Raw genomic sequence first — 8763 nt, 5'->3', positions numbered from 1 at the left:
GCCTGTTATGGTGTCTAGTACAGAAACGGCAGTGTTGTGACACTTGTTCCTCCCACCTTTCCTTCCTAATAGTTTAAACTAGGGCTGTCAAAGTTGCATGAGTTCCTTTTGATGCATTACATTATGTGATTATGACCCTTGGCCCGCCCCGTAGTTTGGGGCTTCAGGAAGCGACCTAGAAATGCTAAAGAAAAGGTCTTGACTGTCAAGTTCAGCTCCAAAGCCCTGCCAAATGGTTCTCTCAGCAAGAAAGTTTTTTGCGTTTATTATTTGAACTGACAACAAAGCACACAGAAAGCCCCCCACCTTGACAAAGGCAGATTAAGTTTTGCTTGCAGTCTCCCCAGCATCAACCGCAGTAGCTAAATGGATGGCTACAGCTTGCAGGCTGATTAACAGTGTGGAAGATGATGGGTCTGGTTTTAAATTTGCATCGCATCCAAAGACTGCATGTATGAACTGCCTTCAAGAGCCACTGTAACAAGATGCAAAGTGGAGGAGGCATTGGGACAGACCAACATGGTTGGGCTCACCAGAGATTACTGGACTTCTCAAAGTATAGCTACCACAATTGTACTGTAAATGTACTTTCATCCATTTAGAATGGATGATGTTTATTCCTGAGTTGACCAAGGATACAACTGATCCTAGCATCTTCACATCAATAATGTTACTGTAAATATGTCTGATGCACATCAGACCTGAAATTTAGTGATTTCATCAACTATTAAACGGCTCATGTCTGATCTTAAGGTTACAGTTGGCATGAACCCCAACACCTGGAAAGTACTGGGCTTCAGTACATATCAGATATGAGGTTGTCAGTAGCCAGGTTCCTCTTTTTTACTCTTTCTCTTGTAGAAACCAGAGCGTGACGAGTGGGGGAGTGGGCTGGAGGCCATGCAGTGTGCCCTGCAGCTGGAGAAGAAGGTCAACCAGGCTCTGCTTGACCTGCACAAGCTGGCTACTCAGTATGCAGACCCTCATGTAAGTTGGCTGAAGACAATGCTGAGATAAGACAAAGTTGAATGATTTACTAGTCTTGACCAAATAACTGTTTTCTCCCCCTGTCCTCAGCTGTGTGACTTCTTGGAGAGGCACTATCTGAACGAACAGGTGGAGCACATGAAGAAGCTGGGCGACTACATCACCAATCTCACCCAAATGGATGCATCTACCAACAAGATGGCAGAGTACCTGTTTGACAAGCACACCCTGGAGGGCAAGAGCTAAACAGAGTCCCAAGAATGAGAGTAGTGTCAGTCTCTGGCATACAGGCTTCTTCTCAGTTTACTCACCGAGCTTAATCTTATCTTATCTGCCTAACTTATTCTCATATGCTCTGGAGCTTTAAATGTCATATGAAAGAATAGATGTTTACAGCTGTCCTAATTCCCTCTAAGGCTCTAGTGTGACTGTTTCTGATCTGTCGGTGTGAATAAACATTTGACTTGTCTGCATCTCCTTCCTGTCCATAATCACTTGTGTGCTATCAGTATGTAAACATACTGGACCATGAATCGAACTGTATTGGTTGGATTCTGGCTTGAAATGGTGTCTGTTCCAGAGGAATTGGTTTGTACCCCTTAATGCTCATTCTTGATATATCCACAAGCAAGAAATCTAGTGGCCAATGGAGCACAGCTCTATTATTGAATTGTAAATTCAGTCTCGTGTAGTCCAAAGTAACCTCGGGACCCTCTACGAAGTAATGTCAACCTTACCGCTATTGTAGTGATAAATACTTAGACAGCAGAGTAAAACCTTTTTAATAGAAGACCCCCCTCTAACAGACCCCAGCTCTTGATGGGAGAGTGTGTAAAGTAAAATGAGACACAAATGCTGGGCAGGTTGATGTGACTGTTCATCAAACACAGAGCTCTGGATCCAGGGAGACGGTGATGTACTGTTGGCCTGTAGAGAGGGGAAGAACTCTTGAGCATCATGGGAGGACACCCCCACCCCCAGCAGTCTATCCCCTGTAGCAACATAACTGTGAAGGCTCAGGGACACCAGGTAGTAAATTTATCTAGGGAAGATTTGGTTGCAAATCAAATGCAGCCAAAGAACTTGGACCTGACACTAAATGGGGTGAGTTACTGTATATGTGTTTTGTTTTAGGTTTATGGCTATGGTAGTTTTTATCATGGCCAAATTGGTGTTTTAAAATAAAACTAGACAAAACTCCAAGCATATAAGAAGCTGGAATGAGAAAATTTGCTGGTGTTCTGTTCACTTGTGGTACTTGGGTTTGTCTTTTGCTATATTGATTTTAGTTCTGACTTGGAAAATGACTTGACTGTGAAACATCTCATTATTAGAGTAATAAAGTGCAGCATCTGTCACTCAAGGTGTGAAGAGTGATTTATAACTGACACGCTTCCGCCCAAGCTGTTTTGCAATGTACACCTGCAAATCATAAAATTGCAGTTGACTATATTTTATTAATATACAACTGCAGCTGGTAAAAATAAAACTGGGGTGGGAACACATGGGAACAAGTTAACGATCATGTTTTTATATTAACATCAAAAGCTATTAGGCTCTCCTTAGCAACAGGTCTGACCACCAGCATCACACATCAAAAGAGTTTTATTAGGACTGATTAGTAAAACACAGGTTTAGGCTTTCATTGCATCATGTTTATTACAAAAACTTTGTGGCTGTTGAAATACACTCCAGTCTGAGTTGTCATGAAACAAGCCAAACGTGTTGTCGATGACTGTAGGGGTCTGTCCAGACTGTAGTGATGTTAATGCTAGTGGGGTGCTCTTCACATCTGCTGGACCTGAGGAAGAGAGAGCGCAATTTCTTAATATAAATAACTGAAAATGAGCTGGGAATCTTGTTCACGTATAAAGGCAAAACATATTAAAATTAAACCAGAGGCCCATCTGAAAATGTACTTGAAAAGCACGATGATTCAAGATCATTCAAGACTTAAGTTTCAGACACCATTGATTACTTTATAAATTTGTATCAAACGTTCCTCACTAAAATCAATATATCAAAAACATTCACACTGTTATTTAAAATCAGGACCCAGGAGGTAGAGGCTTTCACCAAGCATATCAACTCCGTGAATATCGACATCAAGTTCACACACTTACCCTCTTTCCCAGAACAGCATTCACTTGTGCGCGGTTACTGTTGTGTAGCTCAGCCGCAACATTTGAAGCCTGTTCTTTCCTGAACATCATAAAAGCCTTTGGTGGCTTCTTAATATAAGGTCGACCGTCCTCCTGTTGGTTCCTGTGCTTTCTCTTGCTACGGGGAGACAGACAGAACACATTAAAGCAGACATTACCACTGGGTAAAACTTTGAGGAAAGACTATGAAACAAACAATATGTAAAAATATATTTTTGACCAAAACCAGCCGCTTACTTTGAGTTAGGGGAGGTCAGTGGAGGAGCAGCAGGGACAGGAGGAGCCAAGTGAGATGGAGGGTTTGGGTCTGTCAGGTTTTCAGATATAATCTCCTTGAGAGTCTGTACCACCTCTTTCCATTGCATCTTGCCTATAATGTGTTTGAATTCGACCCTAACATCCATCATATTTGTGGAGATGTTTGGGCTAATAGCATCAAATACAAGAGTCAGCATGAGAAGGACCAGTGTTTGTGTAATGCTGCCAAAGGAAACACACAATCAGTGTTTTGCCTATGGCAATTCAAATTGGCACATTTGAAGTTTGAATTTTACATCAAAATTTAAATTATGACTAGTCAAAACTCAAATTTACAATATTTTCCAAGTAATTTGGACTAGTAGATGTGTTTAAATACTTACCTGCAGTAATCACTGATGGTTCAATTCAGTAAAAGTTATTGCTTTTTCCGTCAAATTCCTTCAAATGTATTTTAGTAATTTTCTGTGAGAAACTGACCGGTGCACACTGTGAAGTCTTAAGATAAACTGACCCCAAAGAATCGTTCTCTGAGTAATAGTGGAATCTTGTCCTAACAGAATCTTTGTGCATTGTGTATACGAGCTTTTAAAAAGTTTTCTTTTGAATAACTGGCTGTAAAGGATATGTTCTTCTTATATTTTTATGTGCATACATTTGAATTAGTAACTTTTATCATTGAAAGTATGATGTTAGTTAGCAAACAGAACAGTTGTGTCACATCATAATTTTAAAGTCTCTGCTGTGTCCTCCAGATTAAAACTCAGTGCTCCAAACCCATAACACACTTGCATTTTGCATAAACCTGTAAACATACTGAATGTGGGTCATCTAGTAACTGTCTAAATTAACTACTTGAAGGTACTAAACTACTTGTTTTGGATAGGGTTTGCAATGTACTGTGATCATGTGCTGGAGATGCTCAGTACTGCACCGTGAAGACAAGTTTCATACACCTTACAACTTCACATGAAGGTCAGCTGTTTATTGATCACATCTGGATGACAGTTTTGACTCAAGGTCTTACATGACCATGGATTCAATGAAATCCTGTATTTCAGCTTAATGTATCCTCCCTGTACTGATGACATTTAGGTTGAAATACCTAAACTGAATCCAGGATGAATCTCTAATGGCTTTATTTTTGTTACAAAGTTATACAAACTAAACTATGTCCTCTGACAATGCTGCCTAAGTCCTGTTTAATTATGGGCAAAACCAAACCCGATGTGGTTTCCTTATCTGACTGGTTTGGTTGCTGTCCAGGGTGCTGAAGCCTGCAGAGCAACTCAACTGAAAAATCAAATGTGAAAAAACTAGACAATTTGTGATTGCAACAATTATCTGGGAGAAGTGATGCATTATTTGACAGAAATACAGGGGTGCCAATATTTTTAGCCATGACTACACACATAACTTACTCCATTATATTTATTCTGCATTTAAACATGTTCAAAAATATGTAGTTTATTGTCTTTTGAAACCGCAAAGTGCTTCGTTATTGCAGGTGATGGGCTATTCGCAGGTAAGAATGAATGAATAATAAATTAAATAAATTAAGAATACATTAGTGAAACATTACATTTCCCATGGTTAGTTTTCTGTAGATCCATCAATGACTCATTTCAGCGTCACTTATTTTCTCTAACTTTGTCTTTAGCCTTGTCCATAAACCAGCATTTCACTTGAACAGTAAATCAGTTAAGACCCTGCCATGGTCAAAGGGAGCACAGGGGTAATATGATCAATTTATTGGATGATATACCTCAGTGTTCCCTTTGATTGCATTCCAATACATTTCACCTGCATGAATGTGCTAAGGAGCTCCGTGATTGGCTGAAATGTGTAGTCACGTGACAGCTCTCGTGAGGCCTCCATGGTATATAAAGAGAGGGAGAGCGACTTGTTTGTCACTTCACTGCAGGGAAGAAGTTCTTGTTTCAGCAGTGTTTGAACGGAACCATCTTTCTGTGCTGTTTAAGCAAAAGTAGAAGAAACACCAGCTGAAATGGACTCCCAGGTGCGTCACAACTACCACTGTGACTGTGAAGCCGCCATCAACCGGATGGTCAACATGGAGCTCTATGCTTCCTACACCTACACTTCCATGGTGAGAAGACAATTTACAGATTATCAGAAATGTAGTAGTGCATTATACCTTAATGTTTTGTCTTTGTAGTTTATATTACTCATAACACCAGTGTTAATACTATGTCAAACTAGTTGTCTTCATTGGTAATGTTCTGCATATTTCAGTTGGAGCATAAACTTTTCTTTAATCTTCCCTTATCAACCTCACGGCATTAAAAAGAAAAACAAATCAACGTAATATGTAGTGTTAATTTGGTATTGTAAGCCCCGCCCCTTTCCTGTTGCTGAATGCAACAGAATTTTAGGTCTGCTCCAAAGCAGAAATCAAGCAAAGCTTTCCCAGAGGTGGCTTTCTGTTTAAATATCACACCGATTTGTGTGAAAGTGGGCTCTATTCTGGTAAGTTTGTTCTCAAAAAGGGATATTTAAGGTTATTTGACAGCTTTAGTGGCCTGTTACTGACTCAGCCTCTGGTTGCAAGATGGCTGCCCTCCTTCATTTATGAAATATCATCAATCATTTGGTGTTAACTTTTATTTACCCAGTTGGTGTGTAATCTGTCAGGGCGGTTGGATTTTTGGCAGCAAGATGTGTCCATGCCGTTCTAGAAATAACGTAGCATGAGTAACTCATAGCATGAGTGAGTAAAATGTAGTGTTCTAACTTGCTTTTAAGCCCCACCCCTTTCCTGTTGGTGAATGGTACTGAGCCAAACTCGGTAGAAATCAAGCAATTTTCCAGAGGTAACTTCTGTTTAAATGTCACCCCTAGTTGTGTGAGAGTGGGCTCTGTTAAGTTTGTTTGAGGAGCTGTCTGGTTTCAAAAAGGGGTATTTTGAGGTTATTTCTCATGTCATCAATTATGATGTGCTGCTACCAGCTTTTGTCTTGACTTCCTTCTGCCTCCTCACAGAGCTCTTTCTTCTCCCGTGATGATGTGGCCCTCCCAGGCTTTGCTCATTACTTCAAGGAGTGCAGTGATGAGGAGAGGGAGCACGCTGAGAAGCTGCTGTCCTTCCAGAACAAGAGAGGAGGACGCAACTTCTTCCAGGATGTCAAGGTCAGTACAGACTGGACAGTGGGCCTGTTGGTAGGGAGAGCCTCACGAGCAAGACCTGTATAAACTAAATTACTTCTGCATAAAAATAATGGAGAATGTGTTCACCTCCTTTTTGATCTTAAGGTCACGTCTAAGATTTGCCTTTCTAACATTGTAGAGAAGATGGGAAATGTTCAGCATTCAAGATTTAACAAAGTATTGGTACTGAAAGTGTTCATTGTGCAGAATGTCACAGTATTAAAATTACATTGTGTACATTACATAATGTTGCAGCTGCTCATAGGGGACCTAGTTTAATGCACATTTAATCTTAATACTAGATTGTTTGTTCTACAGTGGTTAATTTACAAGCTTGGTTAACTATGAGGTAAGTGTACTTTCATCACGTTTAGAATGCATAGTGTGACTCAACCAAGGATATAACTGATCCTAGCATGTTCTGGCCTCCATTTCACAGGCCTGAATATAGTAATTTACTCGGCCATTAAACAAAGCTCGTATCTGGGGTTACAATTGGTATGAACCATAACACCTGGAAATAATTCTGACCTTTGGTTAAATTACTTTTTCTATCGTCTTGTCAGTAGCCAGGTTCCTCTTGTGTCTGCTATAACTGGCTTGCTCCTGCAGAAACCAGAGCATGACGAGTGGGGGGGTGGGCTGGAGGCCATGCAGTGTGCCCTGCAGCTGGAGAAGAAGGTCAACCAGACTCTGCTGGACCTGCACAAGCTGGCTACTCAGCATGCAGACCCTCATGTAAGTCAGCTGAAGACACTGAATGCTGATGAGACAAGCTTGTGGCCGGTAGCTTAGTATGTCTAATGTTCTATCCTGTCAGCTGTGTGACTTCCTGGAGAGCCACTACCTGAATGACCAGGTGGAGCACATGAAGAAGCTGGGTGACTACATCACCAATCTCAGCAAAATGGATGCTGCCAACAACAAGCTGGCAGAGTACCTGTTTGACAAGCACACCCTGGAGGGCAAGAGCTAAACACACAGGCCCAGGAACGAGCTTGGTGTCCGTTGTGGTGACCTACAGACTTCAGTTTATTCACTGAGCTTAACTTGTAACTTCTCCTACTCTGTGGTGGAGCTTTAAATGTATGGAAGAATGTCTACAGCTGTTAACTACCTCTGACTTTCTGGTGTCAGTGTGAATAAACATTTTGAGCCGGTTTTGGTTTGTCTGCTTCTCTTCTGTCCATATTCACCATATGTATGGTCAGTATGTTTATACACTAGACCATGAATCCAGCCAGTTGATGTCTGACTTAAAATTGTGTACTGGAGGCGAACGTGGTGCGGTGGGTAGAGCAGTCATGTCCCAACCACAAGGTTGGAGGTTCGAGTCTTGGTGCCGGCAGTCCATGTGTCCTTGGGCAAGACACTGAACCCCCCCCCCATTGGTTCTGTACTGGAAACAAATTCATTGTGTGTGTAACATACTTGGCCATATAATTCATTCTATTCTGTGACATCGTGTATTAGTCAAAAGATGAGCCGGATTCTGGACCAACTGGAGCCAAGACAATGAAGCTTGAGAAATGCCAGTATAAAGTGCATTAACAATAATCTACTCTCGAGCTAATAAAGGAATGAATTGCCTTGTCAAAATCACTAAAAGAAAAAAGTGTTTAACCTTAGCCAAAAGTCTCAACTGAAACAAGCTGGCTTTGAGTTACCAGTAAAACACATTCTGTCTTTCTTTCATTAATATGTAAGAAATTATGTGATAACCATGCTTTAATGTCCCTCAGGCAATCCATCCTGTAAAGAGTTGCTCCTCTTGACATTCAACGGCAAATAAATTTGAATATCATCTGCATAACAGTGAAAAGACAACCTATATTTCATAAAAATCGATCCCATGGGAAGTAAATACAACAAAAAGAGGACTGGCCCTAGGATGGATCCCTGAGGAACACCACAGTTAAGAGGAACAACAGAGGAAGAGAAATCTTCCATGTGTAGAGAAAAACTCCCATCAGACAAATATGATTCAAACCATTTAACAGCACCATGAAGTCCTACAGACTGCTGCAGAAGACAAGAAAATATGATGGTCCACTGTGTCAAAAGCAACCAAAAGGTCTAAGAGAATCAAAATAGCAGTATTTCCTTCATCCACAGTCAACAAAAGATCATTAAATACCGGATAACCCTTTAGTAATGTGTGAACTGCTAGCTCCCACCAGAGAAGACA

At 40.8% G+C, this 8763-nt stretch overlaps 2 protein-coding genes across 2 annotated transcripts; both read left to right on the top strand.

The window, feature by feature from the left end:
- Window positions 1–825: 825 nt before the first annotated feature.
- Window positions 826–1464, top strand: LOC109953324 (ferritin, middle subunit-like). Its single transcript, XM_020588773.1, has 2 exons — window positions 826–987; window positions 1078–1464. Exons 1-2 carry the CDS (start codon window positions 901–903, stop codon window positions 1231–1233), a joined length of 243 nt encoding a protein of 80 aa, XP_020444429.1. The 5' UTR covers window positions 826–900; the 3' UTR covers window positions 1234–1464.
- A 3843-nt stretch (window positions 1465–5307) lies between these two features.
- LOC109953322 (ferritin, liver middle subunit-like) lies at window positions 5308–7737 on the top strand. Its single transcript, XM_020588771.1, has 4 exons — window positions 5308–5517; window positions 6411–6557; window positions 7188–7313; window positions 7396–7737. The coding sequence occupies exons 1-4, from the start codon at window positions 5416–5418 to the stop codon at window positions 7549–7551; spliced, it is 531 nt and encodes a 176-aa protein (XP_020444427.1). The 5' UTR covers window positions 5308–5415; the 3' UTR covers window positions 7552–7737.
- The last annotated feature ends 1026 nt before the right edge of the window (window positions 7738–8763 follow it).

The sequence above is a fragment of the Monopterus albus genome, unplaced genomic scaffold, assembly GCF_001952655.1.
Source record: "Monopterus albus unplaced genomic scaffold, M_albus_1.0 scaffold621.1, whole genome shotgun sequence".
In the NCBI taxonomy this organism is placed as follows: Eukaryota; Metazoa; Chordata; class Actinopteri; order Synbranchiformes; family Synbranchidae; genus Monopterus; species Monopterus albus.
The sequence above is the reverse complement of the archived record's forward strand: the minus strand, read 5'-3'. Positions and strand labels throughout refer to the sequence as shown.

Coding starts and splice junctions, on each gene's coding strand:
- LOC109953324 (XM_020588773.1), top strand. CDS start 901: ATGCAGTGTGCCCTGCAGCTGGAGAAGAAGGTCAACCAGGCTCTGCTT. Junction 988..1,077: donor CTCAGTATGCAGACCCTCAT/GTAAGTTGGCTG, acceptor CCCTGTCCTCAG/CTGTGTGACTTCTTGGAGAG.
- LOC109953322 (XM_020588771.1), top strand. CDS start 5,416: ATGGACTCCCAGGTGCGTCACAACTACCACTGTGACTGTGAAGCCGCC. Junction 5,518..6,410: donor CCTACACCTACACTTCCATG/GTGAGAAGACAA, acceptor GCCTCCTCACAG/AGCTCTTTCTTCTCCCGTGA. Junction 6,558..7,187: donor ACTTCTTCCAGGATGTCAAG/GTCAGTACAGAC, acceptor TTGCTCCTGCAG/AAACCAGAGCATGACGAGTG.